General features: G+C 41.7%; 1 protein-coding gene across 2 annotated transcripts in view; it reads right to left on the bottom strand.

Annotated features, from left to right (window-relative positions):
* Positions 1 to 21,820, bottom strand: part of IL12RB2 (interleukin 12 receptor subunit beta 2) — a 91,113-nt gene that overhangs the window by 10,535 nt on the left and 58,758 nt on the right. For both annotated transcript variants that reach the window (XM_002750936.6, XM_078333024.1), the window contains exons 10-13: positions 17,495 to 17,695; positions 12,803 to 12,901; positions 12,556 to 12,714; positions 5,524 to 5,661 (exon numbers count right to left, since the gene is read on the bottom strand). In XM_002750936.6, coding sequence (XP_002750982.3) covers positions 5,524 to 5,661; positions 12,556 to 12,714; positions 12,803 to 12,901; positions 17,495 to 17,695 — 597 coding nt within the window. The remainder of the gene's footprint in view (positions 1 to 5,523; positions 5,662 to 12,555; positions 12,715 to 12,802; positions 12,902 to 17,494; positions 17,696 to 21,820) is intronic.

Below are 21,820 nucleotides of genomic sequence, written 5' to 3'. Positions count from 1 at the left end.
GGTGATTGTGAAATTTTTGAAATATCTGAAATTGTGCCTGTTCCTTCCTATGAAAAGAACTACTGCAGTTTACTACTTGTTGGAATTGTCCATTAATTCATCCAGCACTTGCTGAGTACTAGCCATGTAACAGGCTCTGTTGGGTGCTGGGATACAAAGATAAATAGGACATCAGCTCTGCTGTCTAAAGAAGTCATGAATATAGTGTAGGACACAGTTGTGTGAACATGTAAACAATAAGCCACAATGCCATGGTGATATGGTTTGGCTGTGTCCCCACCCAAATCTCATCTTGAATTGTAGTCCCCATAATCCCCACATGTGGTGGGAGGGACCTGATGGGAGGTAATTGAATCATGGGGGCATCTACTCCATGCCACTGTTCTCATGATATGAGTGAGTTCTCACAAGAATCTGATGGTTTTATAAGGGGCTTTACCCCTGCTTTGCTCTCATTCTTCTCTTTCCTGCTGCCTTGTTAAGAAGGATGTGTTTACTTTCCTTTCAGCCATGATTGTATGTTGCCTGAGGCCTCCCTCAGGAAACATATTTAGTCTCAGGTATGTCCTTATAGCAGCATGAGGACAGATTAATACAGTAAGTAAATTGGTACCATAGAGAGTGGGGCACTGCTGTAAAGATACCTGAGGATGTGGAAGCAATTTTGGAAGCAGAGGTTGAAACAGTTTGGAGGGCTCAGAAGAAACAGGAAAATGTGAGAAAGTTTGGAATTTCCTAGAGACTTGGAGGGCTCAGAAGACAGGAAAATGTGGGAGTTTGGAGAGTCCTAGAGACTTGTTGAATGGCTTTGACCAAAAAGCTGATAGTGAAATGGACAATAAAGTCCAGGCTGAAGTGGTCTCAGATGGAGATGAGGAACTTGTTGGAGATGAGGAACATTTTACTGGAGTAAAGGTTACTCTTGCTATGGAAAGAAACTGGTGGTATTTTGTACCTTCCCCAGAGATCTGTGGAACTTTGAACTTGAGAGAGATGATTTAGGGTATTCTAAGAAATTTCTAAGAAGCAAAGCATTCAAGAGGAAGCAGAGCATAAGTTTGAAAAATTTGCAGCCTGATGATGCAATAGGACAGAAAACCCTATTTTCTGGGGAGAAAGTCAAGCTGGCAGCAGAAATTTGCATAAGTAACGAGGAGCCAAATGTTAATCACTAAGACAATGGGAACATGTCTCCAGAGCATGTCAGGGACCTTTATGACAGCCCCTCCCATCATAACCCTGAAGGCTTAGGAGAGAAAAATGGTCTTCAGGGCCAGGTCCAGGATCCCCCTTCTGTGTACAGCCCTGGGACTTGGTACCCTGCATCCCAGCTGCTTCAGCTTTGGCTGAAAGTGGCCAACATACAGCTCAGGCTGATGCTTCAGAGGGTGCAAGCCCTGGGCCTTGACAGCTTCTATGTGGTGTTGGGCCTGTGGGTGCACAGAGGTCAAGAATTGAGGTTTGGAGAACTTCACCTAGATTTCAGAGGAAGTATGGAAGTGCCTGGATGCCCAGGCAGAAGTTTGCTGCAGGGGCAGAGCCCTCATGGAGAACCTCTACTAGGGCAGTGTGGAAGGGAAATGTGGGGTGCAAGCCCCTACACAGAGTCCATTTTCACTAATAGAGCTGTGAAAAGAGGGCCACCATCCTCCAGACCCTGGAATGGTAGATCCACTGACAGCTTGCACTATGCATATGAAAATGCAAGCCATGAAGGCAGTTAGGAGGGGGCTGTACACTGCAAAGCCACAGGGGTGGAGCTGCCCAAGGATGTGGAAGCCCACCTCTTGCATCAGCATGACCTGATATGAGACATCAAAGGTTGCAATTTTTTGAATTTTTGCATGAGTGAAAAATTAGACCTTGGTGATGACCTTGAGCAGTAGGATATAAATAACTCCCACATGCTTAGTGTTCCAGTAATGGAACACTAGGCATAAATGGGTCTAGGCAGGAGATCATTTTGGAGCTTTAATGTTTAATGAAATCCCTATTGGATTTTGGACTTCCCCGGGGCCTGTAGCCCCTTTGTTTTGGCCAATTTCTCCCATTTGGAAGGAGTCTATTTACCCAATGCCTGTACCCTCTTTGTATCTAGGAAGTAACTAGGTTGTTTTTGATTTTACAGGCTCATAGGTGGAAGGGACTTGTCTCAGATGAGACTTTGGACTTGAACTTTTGGACTCTTACTGGAATATGCTAAGACTTTGGGGGACTGTTGAAAAGGCATGATTGTGTTTTGAAATGTGAGGACATGAGATTTGGGAGGTGTCAGGGGTGAAATGATATGGTTTGGCTGTGTCCCAACCCAAATCTCATCTTGAATTGTAGTTCTCATGATACCCATATGTGGTGGGAGGGACCCACTGGGAGGTAATTCAATCATGGGGGCAGTTAACTCCATGCAGTTCTCATGATAGTGAGTGAAGTATCACGAGAATCTGATGGTTTTATAAGAGGCCTTTCCCCGACTTGGCTTTCATTCTTCTCTTTCCTGCCACCTTGTGAAGAAGGACGTGTTTGCTTTCCCTTCTGCCATGATTGTAAGTTTCCCGAGGCTTCCCCAGCCCTGTGGAAATGTGAGTCAATTAAACCTCTTTCCTCTATAAATTATCCAGTCTTGGGTACATCGTTATAGCAGTGTGAGAACGGACTAATTCACATGGGATATATATGAAAACAAGGGTGTATGCAATGTCCACAGCAGTGTAGCAGAGATCAGTATGGAAAACTGGCTCACAAGTAGTGGAGGAAGGTTTTGCAAAAGGCACAATGTCAAAAGTTTAGAGGTGATGAGCTGGGCATGGTGGCATGAACCTATAGTCTCAACTACTTGTGAGGCTGAGGCACGGGGATCACTTGAGCCCAGGATTTTTTTTTTTTTGAGACAGAATCTCACTCTTTCACCCAGGCTGGAGTGCAGTGGTGCCATCTCAGCTCACTGCAACCTCCGCTTCCCAGTTTCAAGCGATTCTCCTATCTCAGCCTCCTGAGTAGCTGGGATTACAGGCATGTGCCACCACACCTGGCTAATTTGTTTTGTGTTTTTAGTAGAGACAGGGTTTCACCATGTTGGTCAAGCTGTTTTCAAACTCTTGACCTTGGGATCCACCTGCCTCAGCCTCTGAAAGTACTGGGATTACAGGCATGAGCCTTCACGCCTGGCCTAGCCCAGGATTTCAAGGATGCAGTGAGCTGTGGTCATGCCACTATATTCCAGCCTTGGCAACAGAGTAAGACCATCTCAAAAAAAAAAAAAAGTAGAGTTGGAGGATGAATAGGAGTCAGCTAAATTGATAAGCGAATTTTTATACATATAGTTCTTTTTATCTGGGCTGGTCTTATCCTAGTTAGATAGGATAAGACCAGCCCAGATAAAAAGAACTATGCAAAGGCATGGAAGGAGGGAACAGCCAGTGCTTTCAGGCAACTGCAGGAAGTCTGGTCTTGCTCTGTAACGAATGCTGAAGTGTGTGGCAAAGGATCAAACTAGATGGGTAAACAGGACCATGTGGACCTGGCAAATATGGAGTCTGAGTTCTAGCTTGAAGGCCTTGGGGAAACACTGAGGAGTTATAACAAGAGAAGTAATGCCAGCATCTTCCTATTGAATGAAAAACAGGTTGGGAGGGAGAGTGAGCAGGAGGAGCTAGAGGCCAGAGACTTGTTAGGTCCCATGAGAAGTGTCAAAGGGCTGAATAGAGAAGTTAATGGAGGCAACCTTTTTTCTACCCCATACAATCAGGAGGATCTGGCCTTTCTTTCTTTTTAATTGAGATGGGGTCTTGCTATGTTGCCCAGGCTGGTGTTGAACTCCTGTGCTCAATCAGTCCTCCCACTTCAGTCTCCCCAATTGCTGGGATTATAGGGTGAGCCACAGCACTTGGCCAAATCTCACGTTTCTTCAGCATCTGCTTTTCTTTCTGGGTAGATGGAACAGGTTTGGAATAGGACCAGTAGAAGGATGCTAAGTCCTTTTTCTTTTTGAGACAAAGTCTTGCTCTATCACCCAGGCTAGAGTGCCAGTGGTGTGATCTCAGCTCCCTGCAACCTCTGCCTCCTGGATTCAAGCGATTCTCCTGCCTCAGCCTCCTGAGTAGTTGGGATCACAGGTGTGCACCACCACTTGGGCTAAGTTTTGTCTGAGTCCTTAATCTACATCAATCGAGCAAGTTAACTTTCATGGGAGTGCTGGAGAGATTAAAGTCTTGTCAGTTTCCCAATGGAGAGTTTCCTGGCATAGAACAGCAAAGTCTCTTGAATGATTAACCTGATGCTTCATGTCACAAAGCAAGGACAGCTTGTTTTATGCTTAGAGCAGATGTAAATGAGCATTGCTAGAGGGAACAGTGTAACTTAGCTGGTGGAGGCCGATGCTAGCTGGGTCACTTATTCAACAGACTCAAATTTAACTTAATTTAAGCAACTAAAATCTGGGTTTAATTTGTAGTTCTGCCACTTACCACTTCCATGACCTTGGATAATCTTTCTGTACCTTAGTCACCTCACTTTAAAAAAGACATGATAATCCTTCATTTTTTTCATTCATTTCATAGTGTCTGGTAGGATGGGATAGGTGTAACCATGTAATTTTGGTAAGGAAAAATTAGCAAAAGTATATGTTATGGGTTGAACTGTGTGATCCTCAAATTTATATGTCGAAGTTCTAAACCCCCAGCCTCAGAATGTGACCTCGTTTGAAAATAGGGTCATTGCAGATATAATTAGTTAAGATGAGGTCATACTGGAGTAGAGTGGGCCCCTAATCCAATATGACTGGTGTCCTTATAAGAAGGAGAAAATTTGGACACATAGAGAATGCCAGATGAAAGCAGAGACCTACAAGCAAGTAATATCAATGACTGCCTGCAAACTACTGGAAGAGAGGAGAGGGCCTGGAATATTCTCTCTCATAGAGCTCCGAAGGAACCATCCCTGCTGACACTTTGGTCTTGGACTTCTAGCCTCTAGAACTATGAGACAATAGACTTCTGTTGATTAGGCCACGCAGTTTATGGTGCTGCATTACAGCAGCCCCAGCAAATTAATGTAGTACATCAAGCACTTAACAGAATGACTGTTGCATATGCAATAGCTGCTATTATTATTGTTGATGTGATTCTCATCATTCATGGAACAGATACTTAGTGAGAAAGTACTATCTGCTGGGCACCATGCTAGGCCTTAAAGACAGAGATAAACAGATCTCAGTCCCTGCCTACTGGATTCAGAGTTTTGAGTAGGAGTTAAATGTAAGTGCATTATGGAGGAGCATTTGGAAAGGCTTCCTGAAGGAGAAAGCATTTCTGGTGAATTTTGAAACCTGAATAGACACTGTCTCCAAGAAGAAGATAGTAGAGTGGTAAAACATTCTATTTAGAAGCAACAGCAAGTACAAAGTGAGAGCAAGAAAGTTATTAGTGAATTAAAGAAAATCTGATCATCTCTATGCCAAATGTAGTGGGAATGCTTGCCTGTGCAAGAATCCATGGTGGACTCGCCATCTTTAACATTGCCTCTCACCTTGCAAACAAATTTCCCTCTCATTTCCTGGGGAACTTTCACCAGCAGCTGTCAGAGCTGTCATCCACAGGACATATGTCACTCGGGGCTGCAGGCTGTTTATTGGATGTGAATTTTGGGAAACTCTATAAGGAATTTCTGAAAGGAAGATAAAGAAAAAGGAAGAAAGGCACATATTAAAGGATATGACTTTTAATATAGGCTTTTACTCATTTTTATTCTTTAATGCTTCATTTAATTTAGAAGGAAAAAGCATTTTGCTATTTTAAAATAGTCCAAATTCCTCAGTACTTAATACTTTAATAGGCCCTTGACATTGTCATTTATGGACTTCTCACTCCACAGCATATCAAATAAATTATTTTTTGGTGGTAAATTTTTTTTTTACTTTGTTTTTTCTTTTTTGTGTGTGTTTTGTGGTAAAATCTTTTGAATACATTTTTTGTTGTTTTGCTTTTGAAATTATTTAGCTATAGCTAACTCCCTCCCTTTATTTCCAATGATGATAATATTTCTAGTATTTATCAGGCTTATTTGGGAATTCTGGAGGAGAAAAGTTAAATGTACAAATTGTTTTTGAGGCCATGGAATTTTTTTTTTTTGACACGGTCTTGTTCTGTCGCCCAGGCTGGAGTGCAGTGATGCAATCTTGGCTCACTGCAACCTCTGCTTTCTGGGTTCAAGCAGTTCTCCTGCCTCCGCTTCCCAAGCAGCTGGGACTACAGGTATGTGCCAACATGCCCAGCTAATTTTTGTATTTTTAGTAGCAATGGGGTTTCACCATGTTGCCCAGGCTGGTCTTGAACTCCTGGCCTCAAGTTATCTGCCTGCCTCAGCTTCCCAAAATGCTGGGATTACAGGCATGAGCCACTGCCTCTAGTCGGTTATAGAAGTTTGTATTTTGTATTTTTTCGAGATGGAGTCTTGTGCTGTCTCCCAGGCTGGAGTGCAGTGACCTGATCTCTGCTCACTGCAACCTCTGCCTGCTGGGTTCAAGTGATTCTCCTGCCTCAGTCTCCCAAGTAGGTGGGACTACAGGTGTGTGCCATCATGCCTGGCTAATTTTTGTATTTTTAGTGGAGATGGGGTTTCGCCATGCTGGCCAGGCTTGTCTCCAACTCCTGGCCTCAAGTGATCCACCCACCTTGGCTTCCTAATGTGCTGGGATTACAGGCATGAGCCACCACACCCAGCCTATGGAATTTTTAAGAATGGAAAGTTTAGCAATTAATGAAACAGACATTCACTTGACATTTTTAAACTCTGATTTTGAACTTTTCCATTTGTAGGCTCTGGGCCCTGAGCTTATAGGGTATAACATGAGGATCTTCTTCAATTTGACGTAAAATCACTAAAAACTAGAGCAATGCTACTTACATTAGATTTATTTGGCAACTGTAAACCTAGATTACCAGTTCCTTATGTTCTTAATACCACTGCAGTTTTCTTTGTAGGGAAGATTTTGTGTTTTGAGTAATGCACTGATGCTATTTTTTTAATCTAAGAATTGTGAATATAGGTAGTCTTTAGTAAATAGGCAAACTTTTCCAGTGACCTGCTGGGTGTGGATTTTGTAGTGACCTTTCAAAATCTGGGGCGGATGGCAGAGTCAAGGCCAGCACTTTGGCAGAAGTAGCCTGTGTCAACTAGAAAAAAATAAATACTGAGACAAGTTTCTTTTTTTCATATTTTTTTTGAGACAGAGTCTCACTCTGTCACCCAGACTGGTGTGCAGTGGCACGATCTCGGCTGACTGCAACCTCCGCTTTCTGGGTTCAAGCGATTCTACTGCAGTAGCCTCCTGAGTAGCTGGGACTACAGGCACCCACTATCATACCCGGCTGATTTTTGTATTTTTGTAGAGACAGGGTTTCACCATGTTTGCCAGGCTGGTCTTGAACTCCTGACCTCAGGTGATTCACCTGCCTCGGCCTTCCAAAGTGCTGGGATTATAGGCATGAGCCACTGCACCCTGCCAAGTTTCAACTGGTTTTGAGGTTCATTTTGCCAAAGTTGAGGTTGAGGTTGAAAAGAAACACTTAACAGTTGGATCTGTGACTTGTGCTGAGGACTTCAATATTTAAAAAGGAAAGAGAGGGGAAAGTGGAAAGGAAAAAAAATGGGTACGGGGTGAGGAAGATAGGCAGTGAGGCAGGTGGTCTCGTGAGGCTTTGATTAGCACGCAGTGAATCTACATTTTACATGTGAAAGGAGGGGTAGAGAAATGGTCAATTATGCATTCCTCTGGAGCTCAGTAAATCTACATTTGACATAAAGTAAGCATGTGAAGTTACAGCTATCTGTTTGGTAACAAAAGAAAGGAAGTTTCTTCGTGACTCAGTTCCCAAGTTTATCTTTCCTTTTGGCATAGTGAGTTTGGGGTCTTGAGATTTTATTTTCCTTTCATACCTGCCTGCTCATTGAGATGACCTCATCTATGCTGGTGAAAGGGAAAACTAGAACTCAGCATCATACGCTCAACATATACTGGCTCACAAACTGCAGGGCAAGTCAGGGATGTCCTGCATGCTGAAGTTATTTCAACAGTCATAAATATGAGTGCCTACACTGGACAAGGCACTGACAATGCAAAAAGCATAGAATCTGCCTCAAAGAGTCCACTATCTAATGGGGAAAAGACCCCTTCCATTATGCCATCCCTGCTTACTATCGGGAATCAGCAAGATGAAGTCCTATACTATTACCTCTACTCCACCCAGAGGGGTTGAGGCCCATGCAGATAATTTATTCACCAGGACTATCAGAGCAGTTTCTGTATCTTACATTCTGTTGAGAAAACTCCTTGTGGAAATTTCTCAAATATACTCTAGGCTGGTGGAATTGCTTGCATAGTCTTAAGCTATATGATTGAGCTCAAAAAGCCCTTCTCTAGTCCTAAAGCAGGGGATTAAAAAATTAATTTTAGAGAGACCTTCTGTTCGTCTTGCTGCAGCAAAACATCAGCAAGCATTAGGGAATCAACTGTCCAACTGTGTGAGGGCATCCTTAACTCCGGGAGTGAAATGAGACATTGGAACAGAAGGGAAGGGATTTGTATGGGTTGCTGGGCCAATAAAGTTTATATACATACATATGCACACATATTAGAAGAACAGAAATAGAAGCTCTGTGGGGGAAGAGGCAGTGAGGAGGATGATGATGTCAGCAGTTTGGTTGGCAAAATAGGCTGAGTTGTGTAACAGGAGAAAGAAGTCAAGAAGTAAAGCAGGAAATACTGGTCCTGCTCCCTCTGGGCTGTGATCTTCTGCAGAGATAAAAGAGGCCATTCAATCCTTGGCAGTCTGAAAACTTAGACTCAGGATGGCTCAATGATAAAGGTACCAGTGTAGGAAGATGTGATAGTTGCCAGTCATTGGAAAGGCTGTCGATAGGAAGGTCAAGTGGTGCTAGGCAAAACAGCTACACTGCTGTTGGAAACAAATTTTTATCTATCAGTCTCCATTGGATTTAACAAAGGGTGGACTGGTATTCAGCTGTTTGTTTTTATGAAGCACCTACCATGTGTCTGGCTGTATTCTAGGTATGAGGAGACAATGGTGAGCAAATTGCCATGGCTTCTTCCCTTAAGATGCTTAGAGACTGTTGGAAAGACTACTAGGTAGCAGCAAAGTCTAACGTATTCTGCAGTAGAGCAGTGTGCTGGCCATGGCACTACTGGTGCACACAGCAATATGGACACGTGTCCAAAGGAGTGGCTGTGCACAGAACCACCCATGTGACTCACTGCAGTGCAGTTACTCAGGCCCCTCCCTGGCTCTACACCTTACCTCTTCTGCCCAGGCAGGCCCTTCATTTTTTTCCCCTACTGTGCTCCACATGTGCCCTTCATTCTGCTACCTGGTCAGTGGTCTGAGACAGCAGTAAGATGGGGCCATCAAAGCAGAACACCCTCCTGCTTTGCTATTGTGAAGTGTTTCTCCCTCCTCCTCAACCTACCACCTCCTACTGTTCTCTAGAAAGTGCCCTTGTGAATTCACCATTGACTTCTGGTTGCCAAATGCAATAGGTAGTTGTCAGCCCTTGATTATGACGTTATATCCCCTTTGTGTACTTTTCTTCCCCGTCCCCCCTTTTTTTTTTTAGTTTTTGAGTCAGAGTCTAGCTCTGTCACCCAGGCTGGAGTGCAATGGTGCGATTTCAGCTTCCTGGGAGCTCTGCCTCTTGGCTCAGTGATCCTCCCACCTCAGCCTCCTGAGTAGCTGAGACTGCAGGTGCACACCACCACGCCTGGCTAATTTTTAAAATTTTTTTTTGTAGAGGCAGGGTTTCATCATGTTGCCCAGGCTGGTCTCAACCTATTGGGCTCAAACAATCTGCCCACCTCGGTCTCCCAAAGTGTTGTGATTACAGGCATGAACCACCGCGCCCAGCCTCCTTTTGTGTACTTTTCTATCTCCGTCATAGACTGTGAGCTTGTCAAAGATAGGGAGTACGTGTTATCCATCAACAGATGCTTACTGAATTAAATGGAAATTTAACCTAAACTAGTATAAAATAAGACTGTGAATCTGTACTCTCCCTCCCCTTTTAACTTATTTTTAAATACCCAATGCAGGCTTTAGAGTCATCAGATTTATGACAAAATAAGGAAGGCATTTCTTCAACATCCACAAGAGCAGCTTTAAGAATCAACAGACTCGCCAGGCGTGTGATTCACATCTGTAATCCCAGCATTATAGGAGGCCAAGGCAGGTGGATCACAAGGTCAGGAGTTCAAGACCAGCCTGGCCAATACAGTGAAACCCCGTCTCTACTAAAAAAAAAAAAAAAAAAAAAAAATTAGCCGAGCATGGTGGTGGGTGCCTGTAGTCCAAGCTACCCAGGAGGCTGAGGTAGAAGAATCACTTGAATCCGGGAGAATTGCAGTGAGCTGAGGTTGTGCCACTGGACTCCAGCCTAGGTGACAGAGTAAAACTGTCTCAAAAAAAAAGAATCAACAGACTCAAGAGACTCCGACTATTAAGTTAAATAGTTTACTGTTTAAAAAAAAAGAGGCTAGGCTCAGTGGCTCACACCTGTAATCCTAGCACTGTGGGAGGCCAAGATGGGCAGATCACCTGAGGTCGAGCGTTCAAGACCAGCCCGGCCAATATTGAGAAACCTCTCTTCTACTAAAACCACAAAAATTAGCAGGGCATCATGGCGCATGCCTGTAATCCCAGCAACCCAGGAGGCTGAGGCAGGAGAATCACTTGAACCAGGGAGGCAGAAGTTGCAGTGAGCCAAGATAATGCCATTGCACTCCAGCCTGGGTGACAGAGCAAGACTGCGTCTCAAAAAAAAAAAAAAAAAAAAATCAGCGGACCATATAGACCATGTTGATCTTTGTGGTTGTAAACAGGTATCTCAATTTAAACTCTGCCAAAATGAAAATTATTTGGGGGACAAATTTCACATGAGAAATTCTAGATGGCTCAAGAAGAGATCAATTGATTCCTTACCTCTTGGGGTGTACTTCAGAACTGACTTACCCTGTCAAGCCCAGGGGGAAGCAGTTCTGATCAGTGATATGTTCTGTTTATCAATGGTGGACTTGTTCAACAAATGACCGTAAGGCCTTATGATGGCATACTACAGAGCCAATAGAAAAGAATGATGTAAGTTCACATGGACGGATGTAGAAGGCTCTCCAGCATGAATCATTGAGAGGTAAAAGCAAGGTGTAGATCAGAAAATTTAAAAAGATCTCAACTATATTCTTGTATATGCATTAATTGTTTTGTTCTGGAAGAATACACAAGGGACTGTTAACAGCCTAAGTGTGAAGGGAAGACAAATTTTCTTTTTATGTCTTTCTGAACTCCTTTACTGTTTTTACCATGTGCAGTATTATTTATATAATAAAAATTAACCAGCTTTTAAAGTCACACTGTGGACCTCTAAAGGTCAAGAGAGAAGACCAGCTCCTAAACCTTCCCAGGTGGAAATCCCCTTGCAGGCAGCTCTCTGGCAGCTGCATTTCAGGGTGGCTTTATTCCGTTCTTCTTGGACCTACTAACTGTCACAAAGAAATAAAAATGTTTCTTCGTTATGATAAATGCTCCTGAAAGCTAGTTGCTTACAAAATAAAGAGAAGGTCAAATCCAGAAAAACAAAAACTCCGAATAAGTCAAAGATTGAAACATCAAGCATGGCAAGTGACTCGGAGTGTACGTGAATAAGTGACCCATGACATCATTTCAGACAGCACTCTAGCTAGACTTGACTCTAATTGCTTTAGTTTTATACTTACAGAATCATTTTGGGCTATAAAGGGTTACTTAATCTGTATCATATTTTTTTCCATTTTAAGAAGAAAATAATATGCTATAATAGTAATTGCAAATGTGCGTATTTAAAAGTTCTCCAGATGTATTTCTTGTGAACCTCAAGGTCTGTACAGGATTGGTGGGGTGCTGCGGTCCACACCTGTAACCCCAGCACTTTGGGAGGCCGAGGTAGGCAGATCACCTGAGCCCAGGAGTTGGAGACCAGCCTGGACAACATAGGGAGACCCTGTCTCTACAAAAAAATTTAAAAATTAGCTGGACGTGGTGGCATGCACCTGTAGTTCCCACTACTCAGGAGGCAGAGGCAGGAGGATTGCTCGAACCCAGGGAGGTCGAGGCTGCAGTGAGCTGTGATTGTACCACTGCACTCAGCCTACGCTACAGAGTGAGGCACTGTCTAAAAAAACAAAGAAGTCTATACAGTATTGAAATATCATTATTATTTATTGAAATGCTGTCTCTCCATCTGAGTAAGCACCTTACGAGCTAGTCCATTTACTTCATTTCTCTATCCTTAGCAAATTGCTTGGCATATAACACATATTCAATAACTTTCTGTGTGTGTGTTTAGATGTCTTTTCTAATTCTTCACTCAGCTAACTTCACAAGAATTTATTGAGTACTTCCTATGGGCCAGGCATGACACTAGTACTTCTATGTAGATATACATGCACACCTCCTTGTGTTTTCCTGACATCCAAACAAGAAGGTCCCACCCACTGCATTTGGTTCTCACACATACCACAGAACTGAGGCTGGGAGTTGGAGTCCCGTTCCTTCCAATATATCCTGTAATGGAGGAGGCAGCCCATTTGTTCCTGGACTGGAATGCTGTTCCATGAAATTAAAACGCTCCCCTTTTCCTCTGTGATGGCATTAACATGGGGGCCGCTCCGTGGAGCTGTAAAGTAGCACAGGAGGCTTCTGTCACCCTACAAATCCAAATCATTAAACTAAAGCAAAATTTGGCAAAAGGTCCCAAGACTCACCTTCGTGCTTAGAGTTACCCAGCGTGGAAGTGCATCCTCCTTGATACCCTGAGAGTGCATACACATGGATTTCATAACAGATGTAGGGCTTTACATTCTCTGCAAGGAAAAGGGAGTTCCTGTAACAGCTGCACCATTTACCGGTGAAAGGAAGCCATTCCCTTTAGTGAAAAGGAGCCATTTTAATATCTGATACAAATGCCTTCAGCGTGTTTCTTGTCTTTTCCTAGTTTAAATGTGGTTCAAGCACAGTCTGGACTGATGACCTATGTTACAAATTCTCAGCATCTGATTTGCCATGATGTTGGCTTCTGGAAGTCACCGCTCCCAACTTCAAAGGATGAGATCAGCCAACCAACCAATGAACCTGAGTTTCTTTCCATATAAACAAACGAGGTCGCCGTGAATAAGGAGACAAAAGCTATTTGAGTTCCAACACGGATTTAAATATAACCATACACACACATGCATTCAGACTGCTTTTTAAACAAACAAAACAACTTGCACTCAAGAAAAAAGAAATTTGATTTCTGCAAATAAAGCATTTGCTTTTTACAGGAAAGTGAGGCTGAAATTTTGCAGGCATAGAACCTGAATGGCTTTTCTAATTCCGTGATGCTTATCAAGGTCTGACAGGGTAGATGACACACTCAGGCATGACTAACCAGGGTGCTCTGGGTCCAATTTGACCCTTTGTTACTCTACCTCCTCTCCCTCTATATTCCAGTTAGATTTCAGTTGCTTCACAGCCTGGAAGATTTAAAAGGTACTTGGGAATGTTAATGCACCTTCCTGGCTTTTAAAGCGCTACTTGCAATTAGTCACTCAGCAGGTTTTTCTTCATCTATTGGCAAGTCTTTCTTCCCCGCCAAAATTCCTTATTTTCATGAATCTCAGATTTCTACTGCTTGTGAATAAAAGGCCTCTTTCATAGATATCTCTCATGATATACTTTTACATTTCAAATGAACATTTAAAGGAAAAAGAGAAATAACTCCTACTAGGTAACTATAGTATCAGGGACTCAAAGTAAGCACCCTCTCCAGTATTGATTAATGCCCTGCTGATAGGTAGCCAGTGTCCTCTACACTGACCATTTATTAGGGTTTAGCTTTTTTTTCAGGAAGAATAATTTTGTATCATAGAATAATCTATTAAATTATGTGTATTATATATGAAAATCCATTGCCTGTTAAATATCCCAGGAAATAGCACATAAAGCTCAGTTGTGCAACCATGACAAGAGACCATGACAAGATCAAAGCACATGCCATGGGTAAATTCCAATTCGAGTTCATGAACCAAGTGAAGTGGAGAAAAGGACACAGTCGGCTTGGTACGGTAATCCAAAGATTCCTCATAGGTGGCATTGACACCAAGAAGCCCAAAGGGCAACACAGAATGTGAAATTATATTTCATGTGAGTAGCTTTCAGCCCCTAGTGGTGAAAGGGGCCAACCAACCACTGCCTTGTGGAGGCATGGGAGTTCCAGATGAGCCCATTAGGCAGACAGTTCCATTGTGTTTTGCCTTGCAAAATGCGAGTTCAGGGCAGAGGCCTTGGCAACTGCTGCATTAGAAGCTGTGTTTTCTTCTTGTGAATGGCTTACCTTTAATGGAGGAGAGAAGACAATGTGGCCCGTAACTCAGCGGACATTTCCCTTTCCACCAAGACTAGAGCCTTCCTAGCAAGTTTGTTGCTCAGTTCTGGCCTCAAGAACTCCTGTTTGACTGGCTGATTCTTGTATGAACACTCTCTAACAATACCTGCTCCCCACCTCAAAACCTTCAGTGGATGAAGCCCATATTCCTAAGGCTTTTATTTCCTTTCTAGAGTCTGACCCCAATTTCTAGGCTCATTTCCCACCATTCCCATACATACATATGTACCTAGTATCCTTCAGCAAAATCCCTGTCCCCATGTTTATAGACCATTGCTTAAGTGGTCTTTCTGCAGAAAGCTAATTTCACCTCTTAAGTGTGGGAGAAGGCAAAACATTAAATGACCAGTAACGGGGAAGAAGAGGGCGGAAAAGGGTGCCCAACAACTCTAGGCATCAGGGAAGGTTTTGTAGACACCGTGATGTTATGCATTTGTAAAAGGAGTGGCTGTATGTGGTCAGAAGCATTTTCATCCAGACAGGACAGAACTAGCCTCTAGCCTAGCCTCCACCAACCTATAAACCAGGAGCCGGGCTATATTCTGGCCCACTCCAAACGCCCACACCTGCCCCAGGCTGGTGAAAATCAGTAACAATGAGTGATCTTACTGACTAGAGGGGGCCATTTTGAACTCATGATAAGCATGAATTGCTTATTTTTTAAGTGTTTATTCCAGACTGTAACATCAACATACACTAATAGCTAACCAAGTGTTTCCAAGCAGGAGAACAACTTTAAAGTTATTGTATTCATTAGTACATTAATTTTTTTTTTCGGATATGGAGTTTCACTCTGTCACCCAGGCTAGATACAGTGGCATGATCTCAGCTCACTGCAACCTCCACCTCCCGAGCTCCAGTGATTCGCCTGCCTCAGCCTCCTGAGTAGCTGAGATTACAGGTGTACACCACCACAGCTGGCTAATTGTTGTATTTTTAGTAGAGACAGGGTTTCACCATGTTGGTCAGGCTGGTATTGAACTCCTGTTCTCAAGTGATTGGGCTGCCTCGGCCTCCCAAAGTGCTGAGATTACAGGCATGAGCCACCGCACCCAGCCTAGTATATTGATTTTATTCAATGAATATTATAACTAAAGTGTATAAAGACACTTACTAAGTAGGGAAAACATCTCTCTTGCCATATAATTCAAGCTATCCCACAGGAGTAAGTCCTAATACAGCTTATAATAATGTTTCCAATTTCATAGCAGCTTCAAGTTTGGCAAATGCTTTTCTATTCACTCTTTCACCTGATTTGGTGGGCATAATAGCCCTGAAGAAAACTGGTTCTACAGGGAACACACTGCCTTGAGAGGTCATTGATTGTCCCATTAGAGACCATCAAAGGCAGGAAAGTTCTTTTTCAAAATTGAGCTGATAGCTACTTTTATAATTTCCACACAGGGCTTTAATTTTTCTCTCCAGAGCAACAAAGGAAACATACTGTCTTGTGTGTAATGTCAAAGCCAGCAACAGCCATCAAGTCGTCCCATTCCCATGCCCATCTAGAATTCTCTTTTCTGGATTAAATGGTTTCCAGATTCAAAGTTCCAGGCTCCTAATAACCTGCCCATCTTCCTCTGGATGCTTACTAGGTTATCTAGGCAGCATTTTTTTAAGGGTAGTGATTAAAAATGAACCTGCTAGAAGTCTGAGTAGGCAGACTATAAAAGGGGTACACAGTTAAGGATGGACTCAGGTATTCTCATGCAGTGTGCTGTTTATTTCATTTGTGTAAATCTTGTCACCTTACGCAGGGTGTGTATATCCTCCTAGACAGGTGTAATGATTATTATGGTGTGATGGAAACATTCTAGGATTTAGAGCTTGAAAACCTTAAATTATTAGCTCTGTCTCATGTAAAAATAATAATGAAGATGATAGCTAAATTACTGACCCCTTAAAATGTATTAGGCACTGTTCAAAACGTTTTCCTTGAAGTAATTCAGTTCGTCTTCATAATAACCCAATGCAGTAGGTAATATTATTATCCCCATTTTTCAGATGAGAAAATTGAGGCACAAAGGGGTTAAGTAACTTGCCCTAGATCGCACAGAGCCAAGACTCAAACCCAGGTAGTATGGCTGCAGAGTCAAAACTTTAAACCACTGATTCAATTCAGTGCTGAATTTATGTTTAACAACGACATTGACTAAGTTCTGTCCAGTAATTTTAATATATTCTCAGATGGGTTCTCTTACTTGATTCTAACCACTGACAGATTAGGAAACTGGGGATTAGAAATACCAATCGTCATATAGATAATTCTGGATTTATTATTACACAATTAATAAGTAGCAGAATTGGGAATGAAAGATTTCCTGGTTTCTTCATTTATACAATGGCCATGCGGACTCTTATTTTTTTTAATTTTGAGATTGAGTCTCTCTCTGTTGCCAGGCTGGAGTGAAGTGGCACAATCTTAGCTCGCTGCAATCTCAGCCTCCTGAGTTCAAGTGATTCTTCTGCCTCAGCCTCCCGAGTAGCTGGCACTACAGGCATGTGCCACCACGACCAGCTAATTTTTGTATTTTTAGTAGAGACAGGGTTTCACCACGTTGGCCAGGATGGTCTCAATCTTTTGACCTCATGATGCACCTGCCTTGGGCTCCCAAAGTGCTGGGATTACAGGTGTGAGCCACCACGCCCAGCCCATACTGACTCTTACTGAACATGATTGCTTTGAGAGTTATTAAGTAAATGAATTCCCCAGAATAAAGGTGTCTATTACACTGGTCGGTTAACTTAGCTCTCAGCCATACTTGTTTGGTTCAATTATTCACTCATCTTTTTTTCGCACTGTGCTAAGGAGATATGGATTTTTCATAAATAATAGAGTTTTTAGTTAACCAGTTGGTCATTTATGTCTGCAGTGGAGTATTCTAAAGTGCCACTGGATAGACTCTAGTCATCAGTCTCTCCTATATTTAGCCACCTGTAATTGAAGGCAGGGTTCTGGCTCTTGCCTGCAATTTCCCCAAACAAATGTGAACTTAGTAACCCTCCAGAACGAAGATGAACAATTAGGTACCTGAAATCAGAGCAGACACATTGTAGGGGGGACTCCGCAGCCAGTTCAGAGGGACCTGTGTGTCGCCCTTTGGATGGAGCTCTCTCCATTCCACCACGTACTCTTGAACAGCAGAGGGAGCTTTCCTGGGAGGCTGCCAGATCACCCGAATGCCGTCCTTGCCCTCTGAGTATGCAGAGACCGGGCGAGGGGCCAGCAACCCTTTATCAGTCAGAAAGAGAAGAAACAAAATTTAAAAAAAGAGGAAGGATAAAGATTTAAAAAACAACAACAACAAAAACCAAACAGCTTATCCCAACAAAGTTTTAGGAAGAATCTATTTACTTTTAAAGACTTTGGAGTCACAGATTTAAGTTCATTCAATTTTTCAGTTCATGGAGAACTAACATCAGCTTGTTCAAACATTATGTAAAATGTTATGTGTAGAATTATTTTCCCCTTCACCTTCCATTCCTTTCTGTCTCTCTTTTCCTTCCTCCCTTTCCTTCCTTCCTTCCTCTCCCTTCCTTCCTTCCTTCTTTCTTTCTCTTTCCCCTTTCGCTCTCTCTCTCTCTCTCTCTATTAATTTTTTTCTTGAGACAGGGTCTGGCTCTGTCACCCAGGCTGGAGTGCAGTGGTGTAAGCACAGATCACTGCAGCCTTGACCTCTCAGATGCAAGTGATTCTCCCACCTTAGCTTCCTGATTAGCTGTGACCACAGGCCCATGACAGCACACAGAGCTAATTTTTTTTTATTAGAGAGAGACGAGGTCTTGCTATGTTGCTCAGGCTGATCTCAAACTCCTGGGCTCAAGTGATCATCCTGCCTCAGCCTCTCAAAGTGCTTGGATTACAGGCATGAGCCAACACGCCCAGACCCATTCCTTTTTCCATTTCTATAGCCTCAAAGGGGCCTAATCTAGTGAACATATTAGGCATCTTTCTAATCCATTTTTCATATATTTATTTAGACAAATTCCTGTTCTTGAAAACTAGTGTTATTTTGTGCGTATGTGTTGAATTTTCATGAGATGTGTTGGGAGATAAATCTAATGCTTTTTCTTTTTTTCTCTCAACATTATGTTTCCGGGACACATACATCCTGCTGCTGTCTGTAAATCCGACTCATTGCCTAAACCCTTTACTTGTCCAGTCTTTGAGTGGCAGGAAGTTCTTTTGGAGTGTTTGCAAATACCAACAAGGATGCAATGAATATTCTCTTGCATATTCTCTTGTGTGCCTGTACAAGAATGTTTCTGGATATATATGCATAGAATTGCTTGATTATAGAGCAAATTCACATATTATTTTACTAAATACTGCCAGATTGTTCTCTAAAATAGCCAGCCAACACTCCAGCAAGAAAAGCACGAGGGTTCTCATTTCTTCACCAATACTTGGTATTTTCTGATTTTTCTAATTTTTATCAATCTGGTATGTGTAAAGTGGTATAGAATTGTGGTTTTATTTTCATTTTTCTGATTTCTTATGAGGCTAAGCTTCTTTTCGTATATTACTAGCTATTTGGCTTTTCCCTTCTGTGAATTGCCAGTTCATATACTTCACTCATTTCCATTGGGTTTCCTGCCTTCTGTCTGATTTGGAGATAGCTTCTTATATTCTAGATTTTAGTCACCAGTTTTCAACAGTATCTTAAGCTAGCCTGTCAATTCTCTGATAACTTTATGACACATTTATAGCTACTGTTGCACATATATAGCTACTTTGAAGTTGGTAAATTTATCCATGATTTGTGTACTTTCCATAGTATTTATGAAATCCTTCTATCCTAGGGTCATGAAAATACTCAGCTACATTTTCTCTTATTGGTTTTTAGTTTTCCTTTTCACATTTAGGTTTTTAAATTCAAATCCAACAAAAGGGTTTTTTTGGGAGAGAGAATAAATTTTACTATCTTTTCCACAAGGTGAGTCAGTTTTTCCCAATGTCATCACATTTGGCATCTCATCCCTATCATGTACCAAGTTTCATATCATCATGGGTCTGTGTCTGGGTAGGCCACTTTACCAGAAAACACTATTCATGTTACTAGACTTTGTAATGTCTATTTGGTCAGTAAAGTCATTTCCTTTTTGCTCTTCTTTATTTTATTTAATTTTATTTATTTAGAGACAGAGTCTCCCTCTGTTGTCTAGGCTGGTGTGCCGTGGTGCGATCTTGGCTCACTGCAACCTCCATCTCCTGGATTCAAGTGATTCTCCTGCCTCAGTCTCCTGTGTAGCTGGGATTACAGGTGCCTGCCACCATGCCGGGCTAATTTTTTGTATTTTTAGTAGAGACAAGATTTCACCATGTTGGCCAGGCTGGTCTCCAACTCCTGACCTCAAGTGATCCGTCCACCTCAGCCTTTCATAGTGCTGGGAATATAGTGGTGAGTCACCACACCTAGCATTCTTTTTTTCAAAATGGTAAGATATTCATGAAACTTTATTCTTCCATATAGCTTTTAGTATCAGTTTGTCAGAGTCATCTTCTATATCATTTAATGGAGTTTAAAAAATTCCTCCTTAAAGTTTCTATGTGTTTTGTTAGGTGAATTCCTAAACACTTTATACTTTTCTTTTTTCCTTTATTTTTTTTATTTTTTTATTTTTGAGACGGAGTTTTGCTCAGCTGCCCAGGCTACAGTGCAATGGCATAGTCTCAGTTCACTGCAACCACGGTCTCCCAGGTTCAAGCAATTCTCTCATCTCAGCCTCCCAAGTAGCTGGGATTACAGGCAACTGCTATCATGCCCAGCTAGTTTTTCTATTTTCATAATAGAAAATTTATTTGCTATTATTAGAAAGAGAGAGAGAGGGGTTTCGCCCTGTTGGCCAGGCTGGTCTTGAAACTCCTGACCTCAAGCGATCCCATCCATCTTGGCCTCCCAAAGGGCTGGGATTACAGGCGTGAGCCACCGTGCCTGGCCAGTACTTTTGGTTTGTAATTTAAATGGCATCTTATTTTCCACTACTTTTTCTACTGTTAATCTGTGTGTGTTATTCTGGCAAACTACTAAACTGATAATTTGTCTGCTGGCCTTGCTGAATGTTCCATGTAAATAATTTTATTAGCAACACACTGAAAACATCTCCTCCTTTCAATTTTGAATTAAATTTCTTATTTCCATTTTTGGTTCTTATTGCAAGTTTTAAAGAGAATGTGCATATATCATTTTATTAAGATCATGTATGCTGCATGTTTTTGGAAGAAAGTCTTTAAAATTACTAAAAAGTTTTCTTTTATTCATAGTTTTCAAAGTTTTTATTTTTATGAAATACATTTATTTATTTATTAAAGCTTTTTTTAACTAAATTTTTTTTTTTACATCTGGTAAAAACATATCATTTTTTCTTTCTCTTTCAATTCTAATGTCATAAATTACACGGATACATTTTTCTGATATTGACCCATCCTTGTGTTCTTGGGATCAACCCTTACTTGATCATTCTGTAGTTTTCTTTTTTGGCTGAGACTTTCAAAAACAAACTTTTTTTTTAGTAGCAGAAACAGTTTTAGGTTCTCAACAAAATTGAGCAAAGATATAGATATATCACATATACTTCTCTCCCTACATGTGCACAGCTTCTCCTGATAATAAAATTCTGTAACAAAGTGGAACATTGGTTACAATCGATGAACCTACATTGACACATCATTATCACCAAAGTCCATGATTTACATCAGGGTTTATTCCTGGTGTTGTACACTCTGTGGGTTTAGGCAAATGTATAATAACATGTATTCACTATTATAGTATCATACGGAGTTGTTTCACTGCCCTAAAAGTCCTCAGTGCTTCATTTATTCATTGCTCCCTTCCCCAACCCTTGGCAACCACTGAACCCTTTATACTAGCTGTAGTTTTGCCTTTTCCACAACGTCAGTATATCTGGAATTATACAGTATGTAGCCTTTTCAGATTGGTTTCTTTCACTTAGTAATATGCATCTATCAGCCCTTCATATCTTTTCAGGGTTTGAGAACTCATTTGTTTTTACTACCAAGTAATATTTAATTATCTAAAAAGACCACCACCGCTGGTATATCTATTCATCTACTGAATAATATCTTGTATTTTTTTCTCCAAGTTTTGGCAATTGTAGACAAAACGCATAAACATTCACGTGCAGATTTTTGTGTGGATACAAGTTTTGCGCTCATTTGGGTAAGTACCAAGGAGTGGGATTGCTAGATCATATGGTAAGAGTATGTTTAGTTTTGTAAGAAACTTCCAATTTCTCCAAAGTGGCTGTTTCATTTTGCATTTCCATTAGCATTGAATGAGGGTTTCTGCTACTCCGCATCCTTGCCAGCATTTTCTGTTGTCAGTGTTTTAGATGC

Source organism: Callithrix jacchus, chromosome 7 (assembly GCF_049354715.1).
Source record: "Callithrix jacchus isolate 240 chromosome 7, calJac240_pri, whole genome shotgun sequence".
Taxonomy (NCBI): Eukaryota; Metazoa; Chordata; class Mammalia; order Primates; family Cebidae; genus Callithrix; species Callithrix jacchus.
The sequence above is the reverse complement of the archived record's forward strand: the minus strand, read 5'-3'. Positions and strand labels throughout refer to the sequence as shown.